General features: G+C 47.8%; 1 protein-coding gene across 5 annotated transcripts; it reads right to left on the bottom strand.

Annotated features, from left to right (window-relative positions):
• Window positions 1-1880: 1880 nt before the first annotated feature.
• Window positions 1881-27770, bottom strand: ESPL1 (extra spindle pole bodies like 1, separase). 5 transcript variants are annotated; one of them, XM_066369610.1, is made up of 31 exons: window positions 27685-27770; window positions 27225-27317; window positions 26014-27072; window positions 25639-25743; window positions 25353-25473; window positions 21865-22001; window positions 19557-19750; window positions 18627-18866; window positions 18299-18443; window positions 18059-18197; window positions 17726-17865; window positions 16428-16562; window positions 13938-14057; window positions 12968-13139; window positions 12452-12580; window positions 12166-12322; window positions 11243-11352; window positions 8636-9621; window positions 7865-8198; window positions 7299-7460; window positions 6546-6759; window positions 6255-6445; window positions 5248-5375; window positions 4987-5109; window positions 3862-4017; window positions 3583-3753; window positions 3349-3453; window positions 3087-3202; window positions 2833-2916; window positions 2515-2679; window positions 1881-2250 (listed from the first exon to the last, which is right to left on the bottom strand). In XM_066369610.1, the coding sequence occupies exons 2-31, from the start codon at window positions 27303-27305 to the stop codon at window positions 2049-2051; spliced, it is 6321 nt and encodes a 2106-aa protein (XP_066225707.1). In that variant the 5' UTR covers window positions 27306-27317; window positions 27685-27770; the 3' UTR covers window positions 1881-2048. The 5 variants fall into 5 exon arrangements, with proteins under 5 accessions (XP_066225707.1, XP_066225706.1, XP_066225708.1 ...); XM_066369609.1 differs by having other exon boundaries at window positions 27637-27753; XM_066369611.1 differs by having other exon boundaries at window positions 7979-8198; window positions 27637-27753.

Below are 27770 nucleotides of genomic sequence, written 5' to 3'. Positions count from 1 at the left end.
CATAACTGTAACTTTACTAACTTTACTAAGTAATGTATGATACTCCATGTAGGTGGTATAAAACTAGTGGAGGATAGGCAAGGAAGCCTGTTAAATTCTCTAATCAGGGGAAGTAGCATCACAAAAGTGGTGCTTTGGACAGATGAAGCAGGTAAGAGTGGTGGTGGAAAGGACAGTAAGGAGGCACGTTATAAATCAACAAGTACAGCACAAGGTTTATTAGTCAATACCTTATATCATGTGGTAGATGTGAGGGATACATGCACATGTAAGATATGTGCTGCCGATGGCTCTGGCTGGTTTGCTCAGTGGATAGTGTCGGCCCGGCTTGCGGACATCCTGGGTTCAATCCCTGGTCAGGGCACACATGAGAAGTGACCATCTGCTTATCTTTCCCTCCCTCTCCCACTTTACTCTCTCTTCCCATCTTGCAGCCAAAGGTTTGAGCATCAGCCTCAGGCATTGAAGATAGCTCAGTACTGGAACATCGGCCCCAGATGGGGGTTACCAGGTGGATCCCAGTTGGGGCACATATGGGAGTCTGTCTCATTATCTCCCCTCTTCTCAGTAAAAAAAAAAGGGGGGGAGGTGCTTCAGAGGAAATTAACAATCTAATTTGGGAGAGAAAAACCAAACATAAGCAGCAGACCACAGAATCTGCTGCCAAAATGCACTGACAAGTGTAACAGTTGTATGTGGGGAGAAAACAGCAGCCTTTAGCATTTACTTATGAGGGGAACAGGGGAACTGAGGCATTAAAGCTGGTGTCACTTTCAGGATACCTAAAAGGCAGGAAGACAGGACAGACGTGATGGTATCTGGTCAAGGCACTCTCTTTTTTTTTTTTTTTTTAATTTTTAAAATTTTATTTATTCATTTTAGCTAGCGAGGAGAGAGAGAGAGGAGAGAGAGACAGAGAGAGAGAAGGGGGGGAGGAGCTGGAAGCATCAACTCCCATATGTGCCTGGTCAAGGCACTCTCAATGGGTCGATCTCTACACTCCTTAACAACTTTGTCCCTACTTACAGCATCTTTTCTGTGTATGTGACAGAGACAGTGAGAGGGACAGATAGACAGGAAGGAAGAGATGACAAGCATCAAGTCTTTGTTGCAACACCTCAGTTGTTCATTGAGTGCTTTCTCATATGTACCTTGACCAGGGAGGGGGCTACAGCAGAGCCAGGACCCCTTGCTCAAATCAGCAACCCTGGGCTTCAAGCTGGCGACCTTGGGGTTTTAAACCTGGGTCCTCCGCTCTATCCACTGTGCCACTGCCTGGTAAGGTCCCCACTTAGAGCATCTTAATGTCCCTCTCTTTCAGCTTGGTATGCTGAGGCCAAGCCATGTCCAGCTTTATCATATGGTTTTGCCTTTCATGCCAATGTTCTCAGACTTAAAGTCCTGTAAGCTGTTCTGTTTACAGTAGAACCACATAGTGAGAGGGCAAAGTCTCATCTTCAAACGTTTTCATTTACTTATTTATATACTTTTTTTTTCCAAGTGAGAGGAGGGGAGATAGACAGAATCCCACATGCACCCTGATTGGGATCCACCAGGCAACCCCCATCTGGGGCCAATGCCCTGCCTATTTTGGGCCATGCTCGCAATCGAGCTATTTTTAGTGCCTGAGGCAGAAGCTCTAGAGACATCCTTAGCAACCAGGGCTGATGCACTTGAATCAATCAAGCCATGGCTGTGAGAGAGGAAGAGAGAGATGGAGAGAGAAGGGGGAGCAGGAGGGGAAAAGAAGCAGATGATCACTTCTCCTGTGCCCTGACCAGGAATCAAATGTAGGACATCCACATGCTGGGCTGACACTCTACCACTGAGCCAACCGGCCACGACATGTCTTCAAATGTTTTCAGATGAGCTACACCAAACAGGGTTTAGGTAAATCTTTATTATATTAAGGTTAAGTTAAAAGGAAATGTTTCATATAAAACACCGGGGTAAATCACTTAAAAATATTTATCCGGAAGGTTAAATCTAAGTATGGGAGGTAGAACAGTCACATGGCTTCTATCAATAATAGGACAGCTCCAAGGGGTTTAGTGCAGGTAGACAGGCAAGCCATAGGCTACAGGTGCAGCCCCAATAAGATACTTGAGTCGGGGGGCCTGTCGGGCCTGGTTGACATGGTAGAGAAGGGGGGCTCCTGGGCCTGCTCCAAACCAGCCCTGCAGCAGCGCCTCTGTGTAGCGGTCAATGTCACGGTCAGTCACATCCCACAGGTTACCCAGAAACAGGGGACTGGAAAAAAAGGAAGAAATATAAAGGACTCTAAAACAAAGTACATAGGAAAATACAATTTGTGGTGGTGGTAAATGAATAGAGAGGACTGAGTCAATGAGGAAGTCCCTTGGCCCATAGTTCCAGGAGGAGAGAAGAAGGCTTAATGGACCCAGAGAATGAGGATGGGAGGAAGGTGGGGCACAAAAGGATGGATTTAGACTTCAGACCTAGGAAAAAACCTGGTGTTGGGACGTAGAATGGATCTTGCCCCTCATGACTCACCAGCCAGCCATTATATACTTGAGCACGATGCCAGTGCCCTCCAGGTTTCCATGCACAGCCAGGGCTGCACTGCTACAGCCAAATAGCAGTGCCACTGCCCGGCAGCTCAGCCGCAGGACAGCCTGCCCATCAAGGAAGCGGGCACCAGCCCCATGCCCTGCATAGCTAAAGCAGAAGAAAGTGTGAGGAGTTTGACCTAGCTGTACTAGGCCTCTGCTATGTTACCAGAGGTGTCCTGTCAGCTAGGGGCTTTAAAGCCCCAAAGCAATACCATCCTCTGGGACTGCTCCTCTCAACCGCCGTGCCCTAAGCACTCACATATATAAGTCATGCTCTGTCAGGGCCTCCTGCACCTGTTCCGTGCTTGGCACCTCCCCAATCACCCCTTTCCAGCCAGATTCACTGCAGGGAAAAGGTAGGAGTAAGAATAGGGTTCAAGTGGCAATTCGGGCAGAGGGAATACTTGGGAGAAGAAGGTGAGCTGCAACATCTAATTCTGGAGAAAGGGACATGTTGCCCCTATATGTTGTTGCTACCTTCCCCACTCCATTTCTTACTTTTATCCTCCTGACCTGCTAAAAATGGCTCGAAATTGCTCCTCTGTGCTTGACAGGTTATTGTGAGGGTTCAGAACATAGAAGGTACTGCGCGGATCCACCCCTCGGCTCAGCACTGATGAGGTCCCAGACTGAGGAGGAGACATTGGTGAAGATCAGAATTCTGGTCTGGCCCCAGCAAACTCCAAGCCCCAGTCCATGACTGATTAATCCCTAAGACCCTCTTGTATCTTCCCAATTGCCACTAATCATCCCCAGTACGTGCTCCTGAACCTACCTCTTTGATGATGGCATAGCTGAGTAGGAAGTGGAAGGAGGGCAGCCGAGTGACAGGCAGTGCCCGGAGGCTGGGCATGCTCTCCCAGGGCAGCTTCTGCAGGTCCTGGGCAAAAAGCATTCAGAGGTAATGGATGATCCCTAGCCACAGATATGCAGGAGTAGGAAGATATGTTGGGGTGAATTGGTGCCCACTGCCCGCAAGAAATAGCCTCTCTGGCCCTTAGCTCCTTACCTTGTCTAGCACTAAGACAAGGTGCCCACTGCTTGGCATTGTCTGCCCCTGTAGACGTCCTACTGCCTCACTGAGGAGTTCCTGAGCACGTTCTGGCTGGGCAGGGCATAGCCCATAGGCCAGGGCCTGAATGTCCTGAGGGGTGAGGATACTGGCACCACTGAGCATGACCTGTATAGTAACAGTGGTTAGTGACACAGCTTCCATCTCCACTCACAGTGGCAGGTGTGGGAAGAAATTAAGTCTATCTTCTTCCCCTTCCCTGATTTCTCAACTCACTTTCAGCAGAGTGGGGTCAGGATATTTCCACCCACATTCCTGCAGCAAATCTTGTAGACGGGAGGCCTCCTGGGCAGGGCCGGGACCCTCACTGAATGGCAGCAACAGCCCCCTCCAACAGCCCAACACATGATTTTCTAGGGATGAGATGAGAACCTGAATGCGGAAGAACAGAACCTTCAGTCAGAGATGAAGCTAAGTTTCTTCCCCACAGGCACTGACATTTTGGAGGTGAGGAAATGGGTTTTCCAATGTGTGTATTTGTCTTACATCTTTTTACCAGTCACAATAGGCAAGAAGCTAAAACATTTTTCATTTGCGGAGACTCTGAGGGAATATAGGTAAGATCATCTGTTACATACCACTGTTTTGATAACTATGAACAGGTGGGCAATGAAAGCTAAAGCTGGAAAACCGATACTTGGGCTTAAGTCCTTTTTCTCTGAAAGGACTTTGAACATTCAACTACAATAACCTCTTCAAAGTTTTGGGCTCTTGTTTAAAGTCCTTCCCAAGTGATAATAAATTTTTTACTTAGGCCCGCCTGACCAGGTGGTGGCACAGTGGATAAAGCATCGGACTGGGATGCAGAGGACCCAGGTTCAAGACCCCAAGGTCGCCAGCTTGAGCGTGGGCTCATCTGGTTTGAGCAAAGCTCACCAGCTTGAACCTAAGGTCGCTGGCTCGAGCAAGAGGTTACTCGGTCTGCTGAAGGCCCGCAGTCAAGGCACATATGAGAAAGCAATCAATGAACAACTAAGGTGTCGCAATGAAAAACTGATGATTGATGCTTCTCATCTCTCTCCGTTCCTGACTGTCTATCCCTCTCTTTGACTCTCTCTGTCCCTGTAAAAAAAAAAAAAAAGAAAAAGAAAAAAGAAAAAGAATTGATGTTTCTCATCTCTCTTCATTCCTGTCTGTCCCTATCTGTCCCACTCTCTGACTCTCTTTGTGTCTCCCACACAAAAAAATTAAAAATAAAAATAAATTTTTTACTTAGGCCCATAATTCCAGAAAGGACTTGAAGTAGCTTAGTACTGACCTGGTATCCCTGAGAGAAGACACTGGCACACCCAGGTCATGCCCAGGACAGGCCTGATCCCACCCCACCTTGCGGGCACACACCTCCATCTTGTGGTCCAGTTCTAGCCGCCCTGTCCACCATTCTCGCTTGTCAGTACAACTGCTGTTCTCTTTCTGTTCCTTCTGGATGGCATCAAACTCTTTCAGAGCCGAGCTCAGAGGAAGCTTTGGGAAATGGGGTCGTGAGATTTTCTTCTGCTTGTCCACATGATCACCATCTCTCTTCCCCTTGCCACAGAATGTGAGCAGTTTGACCAGAAGCCTACCCCAGCCCAACTTTGCTCCCTGGCCCAGGGAACATACCTTGTTCTGGGCAGTGGGGATCTGCACAGTGACCGGGGGATTATCTTTTTCCAGCCGGGTCAGCAGGAGGGTGTCATCCACAGTTCCAGGTTGGAGAGTGGCCAGAGCCAATACACACACAGTCACCCCTGACACACAGAACATTCCCAGAATCATTTCAGCTGTTACAAGGAATCCCTTCCATGTCATCTGCATTCAAGGCTTATTTATCACTCAAGACAACTCTAAGAAGTCCTTTCTGGTTACTGAAGTTCAAGGTGTTCTCACTTGCCCTAACAGCTCCCTCAGGAGACAGACTTGTACTTCTTCATGTCCCTCACAGAAATGAAAAAAGTGCCGGCACAGGCGGCACTCAATGTTAATGGCCTAACCAGGAGTGGCACAGTGGATAGAGCGTCGGACTGGGATGCGGAGGATCCAGGTTAGAGACCCCGAGGTCCCCAGCTTAAGCGTGGGCTCATCTGGTTTGGGCAAAGCTCACCAGCTTGGACCCAAGGTCGCTGGCTCGAGCAAAGGGTTGCTTGGTCTGCTGAGGCCCACGGTCAGTACACATACGAGAAAGCAATCAATGAACAACTAAGGTGTCACAATGAGAAATGATTATTGATGCTTCTCATCTCTCTCCATTCCTGTCTGTCTGTCCCTATCTATCCCTCTATCTGACTCTCTCTGTATCTCTAAAAAATAAAATTAAAAAAAAAATTAAAAAGAAAACAATGTTAATGTGTTTCATATTAAGGTAAGAAGCCTGTGGACACCTGTACATGAATAAACACTGAATTAGCTGGTAACTCAAAGTTGAGATAAAAAAAAATAATGATTTCCAAATTTAGGATATGTGTGCTTGGTAAGAGTAACAAAAGGACTAATCAGTGAAAGGTATGACATGTTGTTCCATAAGGACCATAAAACTATGTGAGCTAACTAATGCTTTAAACACCGTCACCCAGCTCTTCAGTCAGATGATGAAGAAAATGACGAGAGCCCGTCACAGCCTGCCACCGTACCACTGGGGATCAGAGTCAAGCGTTCCTGGAAACCCTTCTTCTCAGGGTGGGGGAAATGGCCAGACCCCGACGTCCTGAAGGAAAAGATGTGCTGGATGCGGGCCAGGGGGACATCTCTAGGCCTTTCCTGGAGGCTCAACCCCTGCAGCTGATCTGCTATTTCGAGTGATCTTTGGTGCTTCTGGGCCTTGCTGCAAGCAATGCAACTAGGGGTGAGTTCTCCATCCTTCAAAGTCTGGACCATTCCTCTAGTCTGCCCCAATACAAGCCTTAGAGATGGTGGACATTTACCTGAGCTGCCTGTGGATGTGGGTGAGCAGTTGGTGGCGACAGGTGATGGAGACAGACTCAGTGACAAGGCAGGCAGTGACATAGGGATCCTGGTGGCCCAGGCACAAGGCTAGCAAGCGGCAGAGGTGAGCATAGAGCCCACTAGGAGGGCAGTGACTGACCCCACGGAAAGCAACGCTTAGTGAGTCACAGATGGAATCCAGAGTAGAGACACCTAGAGGAAGATCAAGAGACTTGATACATGAGTCCCCTACTTCTAGCTGCCAAAAAGGGGTCCCTATCTTATTTCCCACTTGTAAAGTAGTAGCTACCATTTATGAAGAGCACTGTGTCAAGTAGGGTGCTACATAACTTCCATGCATCAACTAGCCCCGTCCTCCCCAAACCTACTTTACAGTTAAGTCAAAAGACGCCAATAGCCCAGTTGGTTAGAGCATTGCCCTGATATGCTAAGGCTATGGGTTGGATCCATAAATAAGTGGAACAACAAATTGTTGTTTCTCTCTCTAAAAGTCAATCAATCAAGAAAATAAAAAGAACAGTTAATTTTGCAAAAAAAAAAAAAAAGAAAGAAAAAAGGTTCAAAGAGGTTGAGTGACTTGTACATAGGTAGTAGGGAGCTAGATTTCGAATCCAGGTTCAAAGGCTATTGGATCCCGGTGGAGATCCAAAGCCAGAACCAAGGGCATACTGAAAAAGCATTGGGATCAAGTGACCTAGAGGCTCAGCCCTCTCCAAGTGACCAGACCTCACCAATGGCTACAGGGGACAGGGGGTGTTGGAGCCGAGGACTGAGATCCATGTTTCTCTTCTTGTCTGGGCGTGGGACAGGAAGCTTGTCTTTGCTGGAATCCCGTCTCAGCACCTCACATTCTCCTATGGCTGTGTCAGGTCCTGGAGCCGCTGCCTTCCCATCTGGGGAGAAAACAGGACTTTTCTTTTTTTTTTTTTTTAATTCATTTTTTTTTAGAGAGGAGAGAGAGGGAGAGAGAGGAGAGAGAGACAGAGAGAGAGAAGGGGGGAGGAGCTGGAAGCATCAACTCCCATATGTGCCTTGACCAGGCAAGCCCGGGGTTTTGAACCGGCGACCTCAGCATTTCCAGGTCGACGCTTTATCCACTGTGCCACCACAGGTCAGGCCAAAACAGGACTTTTCTATGGAGCTTCTTACTCCTGCCATCCCCTTTGTTTTCCCTTCTGGGATTCAGTCCAGAGCCAACAAAAGAACTGTCTTTGGCACCAGTTATTTCTTGTGTTTTGGTCCCAGGGCAGCTTCCCCAAAACATAGGTACCTCTACCTCCCACCCTTGCCATCATACCCGAGGTTGAGTCTTCCCCATCAGAGCCCCTGAGGATCTCAAAGCTCATTTCCATCTGGTCTTTGGTCAGTTCCTCAGGGATGGTCCTCATAACCTCGGGGCCCAGCTTCTCACCATATCCTGATGCCACCTTCTTGACCCTCCGGCTCCTGCCACTGAGGCCAGAGTACCCAAGGGCACTTCCTGGGGCAGCCACCACATCAGTCTTCAAGCTCTGGCCCTTCCTAGCCTGGCCACAGCCTCGGCCCCGGGAAGCAGTGCCCCGCCTCTTGGGCCCCTCTGCAAGCTGTGCCTCCAGTGGGTCTTCCAAGTCACTGTCATCACTGAAGTTCACCTGGGAATGGTGGGAAAGGGAGGACCAAGGGGCTTTCAGGGACATCATCTGACAGCAGGTGGCGCTGTGGAGGCACCAACACAGAGGCCATTGGGGAAGATTTAAGAATTACCCTCCCACATATAGTGCCACACTCAATAGCAGTATCTCCTGGGTATGAGAGGAGGAAGAGGAGGGGGGGACTAGAAGGAGGAAGGATGAAAGAGAAGGAATCCTACAGTTAAGGAAAGTGCCTTCTATCTAAAATAAAGGTAGATTTGAAACTAGTTCTTCCTGTGGAAGGAAGATACAAAGATCCTGCAGATAATAGAGCTAAAGGTCCCACCCAGCAGGTCCTGAGATGCTATGACATAGACACCTGCTCTGCAGAACTCTTCTCCAGGACCATCCCCACGCAACACCAACACCAGTACCAGCTAGCCACAGTCCCATCTCACCTTCAGGCGCGTCTGGACCCTCTGTGGTACCTTGGGGGCCTTGGGAACTTCAGATTTGCACTTTGTAGGAGAGACTTCCTCGAACACGGTGAAAGGGACATGAGGGCCAGCCTGCCTAAGCCGGCCAGGGGGCTTAGGTGTACAGGGTAGTCCTCCACCTTCCAGACCTTTCAAAGAATTATTACGGAGGCACAGGGTAGCAGAGACCACCCGTTGGCGTCCTTGTCTAGAATGTTTTTCACTCCGAACCTTAGAGGGCTCTGTGCCTGGGGGCATCTTTATTGATGGTGGCTGCCAGCCCCAGGAGCTCACAAAAAGTTGGGTAGTGCAGCAGCTGAAGCCAGCCAGCTTTGTAAGGGCCTGAATCAAGAGCAGGCTGGCCCGCCAAGTCTCAAGGTGGGGTATCCGTGCTGCCACAAACTTCAGCCCTGACTCTAGGACCTTCCCCAGGCTGTCCGATGGCCAGCTCAGCCCCTCCTGTGCCAGCTGTGTGTATGCCTGAGCCAAGATCTCATCAAAGAGGCTTGGGATAGGGTAGGGGTATACTTTGTGATTTAGGGAAGTTTTAAGAGCTTGGACAAGGCGCTCAGTGGCTGCAGGGCAACCCTTTAGCACAACTTGCAGGAGATTCTGACCCTGGGCCTGATAGCCCTTGGCCAGTCTCACCCCGGCTGTGATCAACACCCAGCGTAGACAGACTGCTGAGAGGACAGGGCTGGCACAAAGCGAGCAGTCACAGGTGGGTAAATGGGTCAGGAAGCCAGGGCTGGGCTGGGGCTTTGTTTTTAGGATTGGGGAGGAGTTAGTAGAAGGGGCTATGAGACCAGGTTCCTTGGCCACAGTGGCTACCAGCTCCAGGACAGGGCCTCTTAGGAATAGCTCCTCCTCGGGGAGCTCTGGAGGACGGGGGACCCAGGCCTGCTGCTTCCCCTTCTGCAACTGAACCTTCTTCACAGAGTCTGGGTGCTGGGTTAGTCCACAAAACTCTGAGAAGAGAGCACAACAAAAATTACAGAACTAGGAAAATTTATGCCAAGTGCTTCTTGAGTTGTCCTAGGTCCCAACTTCCTAATATATGTGTTAATTACTTATTCATTACTCACATATAACTGTACTAACATACTAAATATTATTATGGCTTTTTTTTTTACAAAATCCCTAATGTTTTCTTTCCTTCCAATAATGGACCAACACAGCCCACAAAGCCCACATTATTTGCAGCTCAGAAGACTGCATAGATCAGGAAAGCAGGCCAGCACCAGGAGGCCCAATTCTTAAACCCGGCTTCTGACTCTGACTAGCCCCATGATTCTGGCTGAAATTTCTCAACTTCCTCATTTTACAAATAGAAAAAAACAACAACAAAAAAACAAAACAAAACAAAACTATGTTCCCACTTGATTTTCCAGAGTATTGTGTGGGTCAAATGAAATACTAGAGGTAAAAGTAGTGAATAAGCCAAAAGCATCATAAGTACAATTTTATTAGCTTAAGCCTCCTGAGGACACTACATGTGTGCTGTCCAATACAATAGCCACTAGCCACATGTGGCTATTTTCTTAAATATATATATACATATGTGTGTCTGTATATATATTTTGTGTGTGTGTGACAGAGACCGAGAGACAGAAAGAGGGACAGATAGGGACAGACAGGAAGGGAGAGAGATGAGAAGCATCAAGTTCTTCGTTGCAGCACCTTAGCTGTTAATTGATTGCTTTCTCTATGTGTATTGACCAGGGGGCTACAGCAGAGCGAGTGATCCCTTGCTCGAGCCAGAGAACTTGGGCTTCAAGCTGGCGACCTTCTGGCTCAAGCCAGAGACCATGCCCCATGCTCAAGTCAGCAACCCTGTGCTCAAGCTAGTGAGCTCACGCTCAAGCCGGTGACCTTAGGGTTTCAAACCTGGGTCCCAGTCCAACGCTCTATTCACTGTGTCACCACCTGGTCGGACAAAATATATTTTTAATTTATTAATTTTAGAGAGAGAAGGAAAGAGAGAGACAGGAACATCGATCCATTCCTGTATGTATCCTGACCGGGAATTGAACCGGCAACCCCTGTGCTTTGAGACAATGCTCTAGCCAACTGAGCCATCCACCCAAGGCAACCACATGTGGCTACTGAACATATGAAAGGTAGTGACTGAGGAACTGAATTTTAAATTTTATTTAAATTTATGACATTGCTGGATAGTTCAGTCAGAGCATCATCCCAACACATCAAGATTGCAGGTTTGAGCCCCAGTCAGAGCACACATGAAGAGCAACCAATGAATGCATGAATAAGTGGGACAACAAATCGATGTTTCTTTCTTCCTGTCTCTCTCAAAGCAGTAAGTAAAAAAAAAAAAAAGATAATTAATTTATTTAAAGAGCGAACATGTATTGGCCAGCACTGAAAACTACAACCTGGTAGGGTTAGTCCTGAACAGGCTAACCAAAGGAGGGACACCAATGGTCTGACTGAAGTAAAGGGAGCTTTGCCCTGGGACCAGAAGTCTGATTTAGAAGGAAATCAAACCCAACCCTGACATATCAAGATGTGTTGTATAGTGTATGTGTCACTCTTACCATTGCCCATGGACATGGGGGAAAGGCTGCTCACCTGTGCAAGACTCAAGCAAGAAGAGAACCTGCCGCAGGTCTGACTGACAGAGGTCAATGTCATTACGTGCCAGCTCCAGCTCCCCCTTTAGGACCAGGAATAGGGCACACCTTGTTGGGAGAGGAGATAACAACCAATTAGTGGAATCCTTTGTTATCCTGGAATCTTTTTGCCCCTTTCCCAGGCAAAAACATCAGTCTCTTCCAGGCTCCGCCTCCCTGGGGAAAGACCTCTATACTGTTCTCTTAAATCAACTCATCCTTACCCATGAGGAAAGGATTTCCCAAACTGCATTCCTCAAAAAAAGGATCCTATGGGCAATGAGATTTAGGGAAACAGTGGATACTATATCTATTTGGAGATTTTGTGTGTGTGTGTGTGGCAGAGAGTCAGAGAGAGGGTCAGATAGGGACAGACAGACAGGAAGGGAGAGAGATGAGAAACATCAATTCTTCCTTGAGGTTTCTTAGTTGTTCATTGATGGTTTTCTCATATGTGCCTTGACTGTGGCGCTACAGCAGACCAAGTGACCCCTTGCTCAAGCCAGTGACCTTGGGCTCAAGCTGGTGAGCCATGCTCAAACCCAATGAACCTGCGCTCAAGCTGGCGACCTCGGGGTCTCGAACCTGGGTCCTCCATGTCCCAGTCCAACACTCTATCCACTGTGCCACCACCTGGTCAGGCTACCATTTGGAGATTTATAGTGTGTATTAACCTATTGGAGTACATGAGAAGTCCTAAGGAAATAAAAAAGTCAAACCTTGATTAACTCAGCATTTTCATATTTAGCCATGGAATATATTCTTCCACCAACCTTTCCAAACATAACATGTTATTAATCTGTGGGATCGTTTGAAAACTCATATTAAAGGGTGCAGGCACTTGCGTTCGAGAATTGGCATCCTTGTGGTCTCTATACTCACTGGTGTGATATCTGTAATTTTGTTGTAAGTTTCAGGGCCTCCAAGCAAAAGGCCTTGGCATCACTCACACTACCCAGGCGGCCCAGGCGGGAGACCAGCTTCTCAGAGCAGCTTAGCACCTCTGTAAGCACCTGCCATTTTAGTACCAGATTTTCACCTGTAGCAAAGGACAGAGACAAGACCATGATCACTCAGTCATAGACTGGATCCTCTGGAGACAAAAATGCCAGTCCCATCATCTAGCCTGTTCATTTCCATAGGGCTTTGCTCTCCTCCTCAGACTTACCACAGTCCAGAAACGGTGTCTCCAAGGCTACTTTTTGAACTGAGAGCACATCGCTGCCCATGAGCAGGAGGACGATGCTTCGGAGAAGCTTATGGGAGTCAATGAGTGCTATCTCAGGTGTCTGCCAGCCTGTACAGGTGAGGGAGGAGGGATCAAGAAGGGAGATGATGTGGTCTGAACTTCCACGACCTCCAACTACTAAGATAGCAAATGCAAAGCATGCTGCTACACATCTCCTTATGCACCTAAGGCAGATAGAGCTAATCAATCACAGAATGCCCTGAGACCCCATCGGGTCTCAAAACCTTGTTAGTATAGCATTCCAGGAAGTCACTAGGCAATAGATTAGTCAGTAGGAGAACTGAAACTCATTTGCTATCCCAGGCCTACTCTGTACAGCTTCTAGGTAGGCTCATCCACACAGTTGGATAACAGAGAGTACAAGAGCTGAGAAGAGATGGCAGCCCAGAAACCATACACATCAACCAAGGAGGGCCATTCACCCTATTCTTTCACCTTGAGCACAGAGCTGCTCCCACAGGGAAGCTGAGAAGCTGTCTGATGAGAGGCTAAGGTAGACTGCAACCAGCTGCAGAGCCTGGGCACGCAGCAAGTACCAAGCCTTGGATGACCTCTGGAGGGCAGGGTCCTGAAGCACAGACAGCAATAGAGATGTGCCCTCTGTCACCTGGAAGAGGAAGGGGCACCGGAGGAGAGCAGTGAGGTCAGATCAGCAATTCAGAGCTTGAGATACCCCTGGAGATGATCTGGGCCAATCTCCTGCTTTTAAGAATGATAAAGCTGTAAAAAACAACTAGAACATGAGAGGATATAAGGCTTGGAAAAAGTCACACAGCTAGTTTATTGGAAAACAGCTCTTTTGGATCCCACTGGATTTCAGTCTAGGGCTCTAGTGTTATACCAGTTTCAATTCAGGAAGACCTTCCCCCTTGCCCCTAAGGAAACTGGAAAAAATGAAAAGGAAAATATTTCTATTACAGGAACAATTTATTAGAACAATTAATCAAAGCAGGGAAATAGCATTGCTTCTTAGGGTCAGGAATATTCTTAGATCCAGGGAAATCTCAGAAGCCAGACAAATATCTAGAAAATCCTAAAATCCTTCCAATATCCAGGACCTTTGGATATAAGAAAGTAAGAAGGCCCTGGCCAGTTAGCTCAGGCAATTAAGAGCATCTTTCTGAAACAACAAGATTGCGGGTTCTATCCCTGGTCAGGGCACACACAGGAAGCAACCAAGGAAGGCACGACTGAGTGGAACAACAGATGAATGCTTCCCTCCCCCCTCTACTTTCTCTCCCTTCCTCTATCTCTAAAAATTAATAAAAATTAAACCCTGGCTGGCTAGCTTGACTGGTTGTAACATTGCCCTGGAGTGTGGAGGTTGCCAGTTTGATGTTCCTGTCTCTCTCTCTCTCTCTCCTTGCCTCTTTCACTCAGCATAAAAAAAGGGGTGGGGGAATACCTTGTGGTAGGCATAGTAAAGCTGACTTCTCAATAGGTCACAGGTCAAGGAAAGGAGCATGTACGTGTCAGTGGTATGATCCAGAAGCTTCAGACTTGATTCTGCCTCTTCCAGGTGTAACTAAAGAAGCAACCAGGGGTATGTGAGCATGCTAGTAAGGAGGCAGTCACAGCCTTCAGACTAAAGTGGATGAAAGCATTCCCAAGAAAAATGCCAAACACGTCTGATTAAGTATTATTTCAAATATTATAATCTATATAGGAGTCATTCACTCACTCACTAAAATGTTTATCAAATACCTTTGGGTTAAACACTATGCTAGAAAGACAAAGCGAATAAGGAATAAGCAGGACCTTCCAACCAATAGCTTGCCATGCAGTAGCCACATGGACAATCCAGTGTAATAATGATACAATGCCATTAGTGCTAGAGACTCATGGTAAGTGGCTGATTCTGTCCTTGAAGAAGAGGATATGTAAAATGCTTTATGAAGGAAGATTTGAGCCAGCCCTTGAAAAGAAAGTACAGGTTGGCCTGGCCAGTTGGATCAGTGGCAAAGCATCAGCCCAGTGTGTGGATGTCCTGGGTTCGATTCCCAGTCAGGGCACACAGGAGAAGCGCCTATCTGCTTCTCCCTCTCTCTCTTTCTCTCCCCGCCCCTCCTACAGCCATGGCTGGATCGGAGCAAGTTGGCCCCAGCACTGAAGATGGCTCCAAGGCCTCCACCTCAGGCACTAAGAGCTCGGTTGCTGAGCAATGGAGCAACGTCCCAGATGGGCAGAGCATCGCCCGCTAGTGGACTTGCCAGGTGGATCTCGGTCGGGGTGCATGTGGAAGTCTGTCTCTGCCTTCCCTCCTCACACTGAATATATAAATATGTATACATATAAAAAGTACAGGTTTACTGGCCTGACCTGTGGTGGCGCAGTGGATAAAGCATCGACCTGGAAATACTGAGGTCGCTGGTTCGAAACCCTGGGCTTGCCTGGTCAAGGCACATATGGGAGTTGATTCTTCCAGCTCCTCCCCCCTTCTCTCTCTCTGTCTCTCTCTCTCCTCTCTAAAAATGAATTTTAAAAAAAAGTACAGGTTTACTGAATGAAAAAAAGGGGGGAGGTGACTGACCAGGTGGTGGCGCAGTGGATAGAGCGTCAGACTGGGATGCAGAGGACCCAGGTTCGAGACCCTGAGCTTGCCATCTTGAGCACAGGCTCATCTGGTTTGAGCAAAAGCCCACCAGCTTGAACCCAAGGTCGCTGGCTCGAGCAAGGGGTTACTCGGTCTGCTGAAGGCCCGCAGTCAAGGCACATGTAAGAGAGCAATCAATGAACAACTAAGGTGTTGCAACGTGCAATGAAAAACTAATGATTGATGTGTCTCATCTCTCTCCGTTCCTGTCTGTCTGTCCCTGTCTATCCCTCTCTCTGACTCACTGTCTCTGTAAAAAAAATAAATAAATAAAAATTTAAAAAAAGAAATAAAGGGGGGAGGTGAGGGTGCATTTAGGGTGGAGAAACTAATACAACCAAAGACAGTGAGGAATGTACAGTGTAACTGGACAGATTGGAATAAGGTTCATGGTAAAGCATGGCAAGAAAATATGTAAACCAGAATACAGAAGGTGTCAATATAAAGTGAAGGGTCAGGTAATGGAAAAGCCAATAAAATCTTTCAAGCAGAAAAGAAATTAATATCAGATCTGTGCCTAAAAAGACCATGCTAATAGTAGTCAAAGTGGAAAAGGGGGAGGCCCTGGCCATGTGGCTCAGTGGATAGAGCATCATCCTGGCCCACAGAAATTGCAGGTTCAATTCCTGGTCAGGACACATATGAGAAACAACCAATAAGTACACTACTAAGTGGAACTAAGTGGAACAACAAGTTGACACTTCCTTCTCTCTCAGATCATTAGAAAATTTAAAAAAAGAAAAAAAGTGGAAGGGAGAAACTGGAGGCAAGGAGACATGGTGTAAGTCCTAAGTGAGTGAAGAAGGATCAACCAGGGCAATATAAATGAATCAGAAATACGGGATCAGCATCATATACCTGATGCAGACTCTGTCAAGACTTAATGAACAATTGGTTTTTGCAGTGAGAAGGAAAAAGATGCCTGCCTCCTAACCATTCTAAACTTTATGAGCCTCCAGTCAAATGTGACAGTAGAAGGGAGAGAAGCTGCCCCTTCAAATTTATTGGTTTTTAGAGAGAGAGAGCAAGAGAGAGAGAGAAGGAGGGGAGGAGAGAGAGGGTGAGAAGAATCAACTCATAGGTGCTTCACTTTAGTTGTTAACTGCTTTCCATATGTGCCTTGACTGGGCAAGACCAGGGCTTCAAACCAGGGACCTCAGCATTCCAGTTCAATGCTCCACTGAGCCAACACAGGTTAGGCAAAGCTGCCCCTTCAGTATCCTATGTTCTCAGAGAAAAGATGGGTTACTACAGCCATGTCCCCCCTGCAGCCACCCCAGGCTAGACAGGTAGGGCACTTACCTGGGCATAGCTGGGACAGCCAAGAGTCAGAAGGAGCCGGGTGACATGGCAGGAGGAACCAGCTGCCTTTGCATGGTCCTCCAGTCTCTGGGAGACGATCCGTATAAGCAGGAGGACATCCAGAGCCTGCACGGGCTGGTTGGCCAGGAGCAACAAGTTCACTCAGCTCTTACTTAAGCCTCCCTCTGCTCCCCAGCCCTCTGGGACCTTGGTCTGTGATCTCAGAGAGATGTGGGTACCCACAGAGCAACCATAAGCCATTCTCAGGAAGCCTGAGATGAGAGCAGTGAGGGAGCCTACAAACCACACTACTCCCTTCTCTATGAAAACCCAGATGCCAGTTATCAATAGCCACTGAGTGCTTCCTATGTGCCAGGTACCTTACCAAGACAGTTACATGCATCAGCTCATTTTATTTCATAGCAATTCTCACCCCAATTTAACAGATAAGAAACTAAGACTCACATAGGTTAAATTGGTTATCTAAGGTCACATAATAGGTATATGGTAGAGCCAAGACTCAAATCGAGGGCTGAGGCAGCTTCCCAGGTTTCTTGTGTTAGAAATACAGCCTAATGACACACAGTAACAAAGACCCTTTAGGCGCAATGTTCTTTTCCAGAGATTCCTAATGTTCAGCTCAGGTCTCTAATGTGGGGTCCAGGGAAGAGCTTCAGGGAGCCTGTGAACCCTTCTGACCTTACATGTAGAAATATAGAACTACGTCTACAGGCATTTATGTATTTTTCTGAATACATAGGTCTCAAATTATCTAATAATTAATATAATAATTATAATGGCTTATATTTGAGTATTCTATTTATGTGCAACATTTTCTATACGTTGTCTCATTAAATGCTAACAATGCTATAAGGTGGTTATTAATATTATCTTCATTTTAGAGATAAGAAAACTTGGCCTCAGAAGGTTAAATAATGTACCTAAGGCCATGTACTAATAAATTATAAAGCTTGAGCCTGACCTCTGGTGGCTCAGTGGATAAAACATTGACCTGGAACGCTGAGGTTGCTGGTTCAAATCCCTGGGCTTGCCTGGTCAAGGCACATACAGGAAGCAACTACTATAAGTTGATGCTCCTGTTCTCTCTCTCCCCCCACCCCCTTTAAAAAATTAATAAAATAAAATAAAAATTAAAAAAAAAAAAAAAGCTTGAATTTAAACTCAGAGAGGCTGGTGATAGAGCCCACACTGGGTCACTTGGCTTCTCGGCAAGTACACAGGACAAAGAAGGTGAAGACACTGGGTTTCTGGTCTGCGCCAATGTCCTGCCCTGTTACCTTTGCCACCAGCTGATAGAGGGCTGCTAGAATCTGCAGTGAGGCTGCTGTCTGCTGGAGACTCCGCACAGAGGGGGCCTGCCCCTTCGTAAGCACCTCTTTCCACAGGACGAGGGCTTGGTCCAGGCACTTGGATTGAACTATATAAGTCAGAAGAAAGGGACCAGCCATTTTCTCAGCATAGGCCATCTGGCGAGACTAACACCCTCTGCCCTTTGTATCTACCCACTTCCCAGCCCATAGGACCAGCTTCTCCCACACCTGGGGTCCCCATTTGGCTCTTAGGAAGCCATAGTGGAGACTATCCCACTACACTATGTCCATGGCCCTCACCAGCATCTGCAGCCAGATTGAAGGCAATGTTACTGTACAGGAAACGATCTTCCTGGAGTTTATCTTCATAGTTCAGGTCATTGATTTCAAATTCTTCCAGGTTACTCGGGGCTTGGGCTCTCTGATCCCGCTCGATAACCTGGATGAGAAATCAGGGTAAAAAACAGGGCTAGTGCCAGCTTACTGGAGGTCTGGAGAAAACAATTCCTCTACCTAGTGCCCCACAACAACCACACATACTTCCTGCATTTTAGCCTCCAGGGTACAGATGTAGAACCACAGCAGGGCCTGTGCTTTATCATCCAGGAGCTGATCTTTGGCCTGGGCATCAGGCCTCACAGTCTCCAGAAGCTGCAGGGCTTCTCGGATAGCATCCAGCGCAGAGCTGTAGGGAGAGAATACACTTAACTGGAGTCTTCTGCAGGACAGCTGGCCTCACCCTTTAAATGAGCTCCCATAGCCACCAATGGAAAGCAGCGCTCAGGGAGGTGGAATGGGAAACACGTTCCACAAAGGGTCAGAGGACCCAAGGCAAAAGCAAGAGTGGGCTCCCCTCTTTCCTCCTTACCAGTCGGTCTGCTGGGAAAAGTCATGGTAGCAGAGCACCTGAGCCAATTCTACTAGGTAGATGGCTCGGGCCCAAGCCCCAGCTGGTGTCTCCTCGGGGCTCAGCTCCAGCAGGTCACAGATGACGTTGAACCGTTCTTGCCCTGTGTCAGCCCGCACCGCCTTATAGGCCTGCAGCTCCTCCCTGAGCAGGAAGGACAGGGTCTCTGGGTCCCAGCTGCTCAGGCTGTCTCGAAGAGTCCTGAAAGAGGGTGGGCTAAGCACCTGGGGAGCTCATGAAGCATAGAGCCTCTGCCCCATACCAAGGAGTCCCAGTTTTGGCTTGCTGAGAGCTTAGTAAGTTTCTAGTCATGAATGCAAGAACACTATCAGTCACTACTGTTTCTCCAGTACCAAGCACAGTGGCTGGGACACAGTAAGCATTCAATAAATAATGATGGAGGAATCAGTGCCTTTTTCAGACATAAGGATGAACATGCCTGACCAGGCAGTGGCACAGTGGATAGAGCGTCGAACAGAGACGCAGAGGACCCACATTTACAACCCTGAAGTCGCTAGCTTGAGTGCGGGCTCACCAGCTTGAGTGTGGGATGGCTGGCTTAAGTGTGAGATCATAGACATGGCCCTATGGTTGCTGGCTTGAGCCCAAAGGTCACTGGCTTGAGCCCAAGGTTGCTGGCTTGAGCAAGAGGTCACTGACTCTGCTGTAGCCCCCCTGCCCCATCAGGGCACATATGAAAAAGCAATCAATGAACTAAGGAGCCACAACAAAGAAATGATGCTTCTCATCTCTCTCCGTTCCTGTCTGTCTGTTCTTCTCTGTCACCAAAAAAACCCCACCAAAAAACAAAAGGGATGAACATGACCATGAGTATAAAAGCCAGCCCTAGCCATAGGGTAAACACGGTTGTCTTACCTCCTGCCAACTCACCTCAATTGTAGCTCCTTGTCTCCAGCTCTGGCTGCATCCATCTTAACCCGGACCCAGAAAGTGACTGGTTCAGCCATGTTTTTGGGGCCACAGGGTTGCAGGGCTACCAGCCACAAAGTCACCATCTTGCATCCATGGGCCTGTTTACCCAGTTTCTTTAGACTTTCTACATGCAGCCGGAAGCACCTATGCAACTAACCAGAGAAGGAACAGATCAAACTGGAAAGGGGACCCAATGAGTCTGTACAGTGGGAGAGGACATGCATCCACAGTTACATGCACCACCCGGTGGCGGTGGTGGGGAGTCCTCTGACCAACACCCCTGCCCCAAGGCAGGATACATCTAACAACTAAATACCCTGGGTGGGCCTGACCTGTGGTGGCATAGTGGATAAAGTGTCGACTTGGAAATGCTGAGGTCGCCGGTTCGAAACCCTGGGCTTGCCTGGTCAAGGCACATATGGGAGTTGATGCTTCCAGCTCCTCCCCCCCTTCTCTCTCTCTGTCTTTCTCTCTCCTCTCTAAAAATGAATAAATTAAAAAAAAAAAACTTTAAATACCCTGGGTGCTCTCACCCTGAGGCTTCAATCTATCCCACCCACATATTCATTGTCTACACCCCTGAAAACCTACACCTCCTCTGTAATCCTCTCAACAAATCACTTGAGTCAGAAATGCAAGATCATCCTTGTCTCCTTCTTCTCCCTCCCCCACAGCCAGTCATTTACTAGGTTAATCCTTGACTTTATTTTTTTGTGACAGACAGACAGAGGGACAGATTGAAACAGACAGACAGGAACGAAGAGAGATGAGAAGCATCAATTCTTCGTTGCAGCACCTTAGTTGTTCATTGATTGTTTTCTCATGTGCCTTGATGGGGGGGGGGGGGGCTACAGCAGACAGAATGATCCCTTGCTCGAGCCAGCAACTTTTGGCTCAAGCTGGTGAGTGAGCCTTGCTCAAACCAGATGAGCCTGTGCTCAAGCTGGCAACCTCAGGGTTTTGAACCTGGGTGCTCTGCATCCCAGTCCGACGCTCTATCCACTGTGCCACCGCCTGGTCAGGCTCATCCTTGACTTCTTGTACCCATCAGTTCTTTCTATCCCTTGGGAAGCTGCTTCAGTTCAGATACCCACTCTTTCCTGCCTAGGCTGCTAGGGCAGGCTGGGTGTCCGGAGTTGTCCTTGCACTCTATTTATTCATCACAGTAATGCCAGAGAAATTCAAGATGCCAATATGCTATCACGCCTCCACTTAAATCCATTAGAGGCTTAACAACCACCCTCATGATTAAACCCAAGGCTCTCTATGACCCAACTTGCCTGCCAATCCAGCCAACCCCTTGTTTCATGGGTATTCTTGCTTTAAGACAGGGGTTCTCACCCCGATTGTCCAAAGGACCACTTCGGAAAACACTTTAAATATCCAGATGCCTGGGCTCCAGCGCCACAGATTCTGATACAATTGGATGTAATTAGCTTAAGGCAGGCATTAGAATTTTCTTTTGAAGTTCACTTAGGTGATTCTAATCTGCAGCAAAGTTGAGAACCACTGGCTTGGGACAAAGCTAAATATAAAAAATGAACCTGGCCTGACCTGTGGTGGCGCAGTGGATAAAGCGTTGACCTGGAATGCTGAGGTCGCCAGTTCAAAACCCTGGGCTTGCCGGGTCAAGGCACATATGGGAGTTGATGCTTCCTGCTCCTCCCTCCCCCTTCTCTCTCTCTCTTTCTCTCTCTCTCTCTCCTCTCTAAAAATTAATAAAGAAAACAAACAAACAAACAAACAAACAAAACAAAAAAAAAGAAAACCCTGGGCAAAAAAAAAAAATGAACCTGACCAGGCGGTGGTGCAGTGGATAGAGCGTTGGACTGGGATGCCGAGGACCCAGATTCGAGACCCCGAGGTCGCCAGCTTGAGTGTGGGCTCATCTGGTTTGAGCAAAACTCACCAGCTTGGACCCAAGGTCGCTGGCTTGAGCAAGGGGTCACTCGGTCTGCTGAAGGCCCACGGTCAAGGCACATATGAGAAAGCAATCAATGAGCAACTAAGGTGTCGCAACGAAAAACTGATGATTGATGCTTCTCATCTCTCTCAGTTCCTGTCTGTCTGTCCCCCTCTCTGACTCTCTCTCTCAAAAATTAAGTAAATGACAGTACAGGTTAAGGTCTGGGAAATACTGCCCCAGGTACTGGTACCAACATGTAGCTCTTAACACCCCACTCCAAGGCAGGGTCTTGGCCAGTCCCTTTCATGCTATTCAAGCCCCTTCCTTCCCCCAACATAACCTCCCTTCCTGTCCTCATACCTTCTCAGGAGGCACCTCAGGATAGGTGCCTGGCTTCGCCAAGCCCAGGTGCTGACAGAAGGGCTCAGAAATGGCACAGGCTTCGGCATAGAGCTTGTGACTATAGAAACTGTAGGCCAAGTTACTGGTATAAGAGGCTGTAGGAGACAGAAAGGACAGTTGACTACAGGAATGTTCCCACTGACCTTTCCTGTTGAGGAAGCAATAGAAAAAAGCTTAACCTGTGGTCAGCTCAGCAGCTTCCAGATCAGACAGGAATCCCTATTGCTAGAGAATATGAAAAGGGCAGCACTCCCTTCCTGCTCCAAGTCAGCCCATGCCCTCTGTTCTCATTTTACAAAAGCAGAGTCCTCATTCCCACACAGGGCTAATCTCTCCTCACATGCCAATCTGTTTATCTCACTCCAAAGGTCAGCATTTGGGGAAAACTTTGGCCTATCCCTTTCCTCCTTCTTCCCCCCTCATTCTACTGAAGCCAGTTTGCCTCCCTGCTATTTCTTGCACACACCAGACCCTCTTCTATCAAAAAGCCTTGGCACTTGCTATTTCCTTTGCCAGGGATGTTCTTTCCCAGGTGCCACATGGCCAACTTTCTCACATCCTCCAAGTTTTGCTCATGTTACTCTCTCAATGAGGCTTATCCTGACTGCCCTGTTTTTTTTTTTTATTATTTACTTTAATTTTTTAGATAGAGGAAGGGAAACACCGATTTGTTGTTCCACTTATTTATGCATGCCTTGGTTGATTCTTGTGTATGCCCTGACCAGGGATGGAACCTGAAACTTTAGTATATCAGGATGATGTTCTAACCAACTGAGCTACCCAGCCAAGACCTGACCATCCTGTTTTTCTTTTCTTTTTCTTTTTTTTTTTTTTTTTTGTAACAGACTCAGAGAGAGATAGAGAGAGGGACAGATAGGGACAGACAAGCAGGAAAGGAGATGAGAAGCATCAAGTCTTTGTTGTGGCATCTTAGTTGTTCATTGATTGCTTTCTCATATGTGCCTTGACCCGGGGGGCTACAGCAGAGCGAGTGACCCCTTGCTCAGGCCAGCAACCTATGGGCTCAAGCCAGCGATCATGGAGTCATGTCTATGATCCCATGCTCAAGCCAGTGACTCCGCACTCAAGCTGATGAGCCCGTGCTCAAGCTGGTGAGACCTCGGAGTTTCAAACCTGGGTTCTCGCATCCCAGTCCGACACTGCGCCACTGCCTAGTCAGGCCTGACCATCCTGTTTTAAATGTAACTTGCCAAAAAAAAAAGAAAATTTTACTTTCCCTCTTCATCCACCTAAAGTCCTAACTCCCTTATTCTGCTCTATTTCTTTACCCCATACTTCTGATTACTTTCTAACATGTTGATAATTCAATTATTCTGTTTATTATCTTTCTCTCCCAACCAGGATGTGGTCCATGGGGGCAAGAACCTTTTTTTGTCTACTGACATATCCAAGCACTCAAAACAGTGCTTAGCACAGAGTAGTTTCTCAATGAATATTTGCTGAATTAATAAAATTTATTTAGGCCTGACCTGTAGTGGCGCAGTGGATAAAGTGTCGACCTAGAAATGCTGAGGTCGCCGGTTCGAAACCCTGGGCTTGCCTGGTCAAGGCACATATGGGAGTTGATGCTTCCAGCTCCTCCCCCCTTCTCTTTCTCTTTCTCTGTCTCTCCTCTCTCTCTCTCTCTCTCCCTCTCCTCTCTAAAATGAATAAATAAAAAATTAAAAAAAAAAATTTATTTAAATTTTAGTTCATGCAACTTCTTGACTACCAATGCAGACGAATGGGAGAAAAAGTCTGTCTTCAATACTCTGTGGGAAGAATTTCATACTCATTTTATGAATACTGATGATACAGCCATCTCTATGGTGAGATTCAACCACTGAAAATATGACTACAGGTTCTACAGAATCTTCTAATGACTGAACTCATGAGGTGTATATGATTTAAACTAAAGAGCCATGCCTTTTGTAAAATGAGGGTGAAATTCATTATAAAAAATACAAAAATAGCCCTGGCTGGTTGGCTCAGTAGTAGAGTGTCGGCCTGGCGTGCGGGAGTCCCGGGTTCAATTCCCGGCCAGGGCACACAGGAGAAGCGCCCACCTGCTTCTCCACCCCTCCCCCTTTCCTTCCTCTCTGTCTCTCTCTTCCCCTCCTGAGGCCAAGGCTCCATTGAAGCAAAGTTTGCCCGGGTGCTGAGGATGGCTCTGTGGCCTCTGCCTCAGGTGCTAGAATGGCTCTGATTGCGGCAGAGCAACGCCCCAGATGGGCAGAGTAGCCCCCTGGTGGGCATGCCGGGTGGATCCCGGTCGGGCGCATGCGGGAGTCTGACTGCTTCCCTGTTTCCAACTTCAGAAAAATACAAAAAAAATAAAAATAAAAATACAAAAATAGTCAAAACTAATCTGTACCAATGGGGCAGTGTTTGCTGTTGGAGGTAGTGACAAGAAAGAGGCACAAGATGTTTTCCTGAGTTTAAGTCATCCTTTGCTATTTGACCTAGATGTTGGTTACAAAGTATATTCACCTTGTAAAAAAAAGAAAAAATCCATTCATTAGCCTTGGCTTGGTAGCTTGGTTGGAGAATGGTCCCCATACACCAAGGTTACAGGTTCCATCCCTGGTCAGGGTACATATAAGAATCAAGAATCAGCCTGACCAGGTGGTGGAGCAGTGGATAGAGCGTCGGACTGGGATGCAGAGGACCCAGGTTCGAGACCCCGAGGTCGCCAGCTTGAGTGCAGGCTCATCTGGTTTGAGCAAGGCTCACCAGCTTGAGCCCAAGGTCACTGCCTTGAGCAAGGGGTCACTCGGTCTGCTGTAGATCCCCGGTATAGGCACATATGAGAAAGCAATCAATGAACAACTAAGGAACCGCAACGAAGAATTGATGTTTCTCATCTCTCTCCCTTCCTGTCTATTCCTCTCTCTGTCTCTGCCACCAAAAAAAAAAAAAAAGTGTGGGAAGAAGTATTTATGCATTTTAGTTTAAAAAAACAGTATACCTTGGGAAGGACATGTAAGAAATTGATCAGATTAGTTGCCTCTGCAAAGGAAGACTTGGGTAACGAGAATTAGGAGTGGGAGAGAAGCTTTTTACTATACGCCCTTTGGTGCAATTTGAATTTTGGACCATGTGAATATTTCACCTGGTTTTAAAAAATTAAGTTGTAAATGTTCTTTACAATTTAAATATATAAAAAGGTTATAAAGTTGCAGATCAGGTACAAACGTTTTCATGAAATAAATACAAAATCAGATTTCAAAGTCAATGTGAAAAAATTAGTGTCTGCTAGTATAAGTCTCATCATTTATCTTCTGCTCTTAAATATAGAGTAACTGATACTTATAAATATCTTTTTTACTCCCTCTTTAAATCATAATGAGCCCCTATGATTCAGAACCATCCAGCAAGTGCTATTTGCCTGCCTAATGAGTGACGACCCTCCCAAGAACCCTGTGTCTGGGCCCAAGGACACTAACCAGCCATCCCCACGTAGTCAGTCAGCTCTCGGCCTGACAGGCCCTGTAAGGCCTCCAGCATCCAGAACACAGTAGATTTGCAACTTTCCACTAGCTGGGCCAGGTCAGCCAAATCAACTACCTGAAGGGAGAAGAAGGGCTTAAGGATGAGAGGAAACATAATAGGTACAAGGTGACATCCACCCACCCCATACCCAAAGCCAAGCCACCCCAAAGCTCTACTGACAGCAGTAGAGCAACGCCAGACCCTAGGACTTGTACAGGATTTTTAATTCCCAGACGGTACCTGACAGCCTTGGGCAAAGTCATAAATCACCACAATATAGAGGTGAAGTCCCTGAAATTGCATCTGAACCAAAGACTGCTGCTGCTTGGCGGAACCCACACACACCTGAGGAAGGAAAGGCAAGGTTGGTTTGAGGGGCAGAGATAGAGCGTGAGCTCTGAGCCAAAGACTGGTCCAGAACCCCGGAGAGCAGACACAACCCAGGAGTAGACAGAAGGACATCAGAGGGACTACTGCCCTCTCAGGATAAGACTGCATAGTCCAGAAAGCAGCTTACCAAAATGAGCCAAAGTCTTCCAGATCTTACCAAAGACCCTAGCCTAATAGTGAGTCTACAGAACCACATTCCCACCCAGTTTCTAGTCCTTAACTCACACCATCCTGTAGCTGCCGAATGAGGGAGCAGTACCCGCCAAGAAAAGCAAAGAGGCTCAGAATAGTATCAGGTCCATAGCGCATCTTGGAGCATCGTTCCAGGCCTGAGAGGAAGAACAGGCAGCTGTCATACAATGCCCGCAGTGGGGGTGACGGTGTCTCCATAATGCTGTTCAGGATAGCTGATGCCTTGATCAGAAGCTTGGCAACTCTCTGGGGTCCTCCCTCCCGGACCTGCAGCAGTTTTACCCCCAGCTGGCACAGCTGGAGGATGGGAGCCAGGCTGGTGTTACTTAGGTAATCTTGGGCCTTTTCCACCGCGCTGGTGGCCTTGGCATGGAGATGGCTCCAGCAGAGGCGACGGCAGTGTTCCAGGGTGAGTTCCAAGAGACATAGGGCCCTCTGAGGAGAAAGAGGACCAGAAGAGACCCCTTCCTCACCCACCAAGGTTCTAATCACATGTCTGGAAAGCAAATCATCTAGAAAATCAGCATCTGCCTCACTCAAACCATGCCCACTGGCATCAAATAGCTGATGGGCAGCTACCATTCGACAGGCTGTTGGAGAAGCAAAGTGAGGGACCTCACAAGGGGTACTTTCATCCTCTAACAGTACTAGAAAGCTCAAGGCCTTCAGCCGAGCTGAGTACGCAGCTCGCCGCTCTGGAAGGCCTTCTGCCCCTTTCCAAAGAAGAGAAAAGCTGCCACGAGCCACAGCCTCATAGTCCTGGGGAGCAGCTTGGCGAGAACACTGCATCAGACAGGCATGGAGGAGCTGAGCAAGTCGGAGTGTGGCTTCTGGGATTCCCTGTGCAGCAACATTCCGCAGAAAAATGAAGAGAATTCGTTCCAGGTAGAGGGGTGGGCACTGGGGATTGGACACCAAGTAGCCATTGCAAGCCAGCTCTGCCAGCTCCAGTAGACTCTCCAGGTGCCTATAGCAAGCCAATTTGGCAGTCAACTGCTGGTTGCAAGCCCTCAGGATAGCATCACAAGTTTGTCTCCTCTCCGCATCAAATCTGCAGCTGGGAGCACCAGCTGGAAGTTTGGACAGGAACTCCTATGAGAGGAAAATGTGAATGGGACAAAGGGAAAGAGATAAGGAAAGGAACTAGAAATGGGGATGTTATTAATATGTCTCTTTGAATAAAACAAAAAGCAAAAGAGTTCAGTTTGGAAAGCCAAGTGTATCCAGACAGACAGAACCCCCACCTTCAAGTCAGGCAACAACTCTTCAGCCTCCTTCCGGCTGCTGAGCAGAGTCCCAAAGTTGACTCCTTTGAAAGTCCTCATGGCACCGGAGGGCTAGGAGAAAGAAGAGGGATTAGAAAAGACAAAGAAGATTCGTAGCGGAGTCCAACGAAGAGCTGGAGAAGGGCTTGAAGACCGCGGAAGAAGGGGGCAAAGGATCTCGTCATAAATCTTAACGGAAAAAAGCCCAGGCCAGGACGCCAGGATCCCGTTATAAACCGACATTCTCCCTTTTCCTTCTTTTGGATCGATCCCTGGCCTCACTACGCATCCCACCGCCCCACCGCCCCACCCCGGAGCCCTGCACAGAGCTTTCAACACCTTCCAGGGCGTCCCGAGATCTCTTGACCCTCCCTGACAGAGCCGCCCTCACCTCTCCCTCAAGTCAGTGTTGGGGACCCCCCCCTGCCTGGGTGCGTACACACGCTCACGAGTTCCTCTCGGCCTTACGGTTCCCGAGGTCCCCCACGTTTTCAAATCTACCCGCCAGACCAAGTACAGTACACC

Source organism: Saccopteryx leptura, chromosome 2 (genome assembly GCF_036850995.1).
Source record: "Saccopteryx leptura isolate mSacLep1 chromosome 2, mSacLep1_pri_phased_curated, whole genome shotgun sequence".
Classification (NCBI taxonomy): Eukaryota; Metazoa; Chordata; class Mammalia; order Chiroptera; family Emballonuridae; genus Saccopteryx; species Saccopteryx leptura.
Note: the sequence above shows the minus strand (reverse complement) of the source record. Positions and strands in the feature narration are given on the sequence as shown.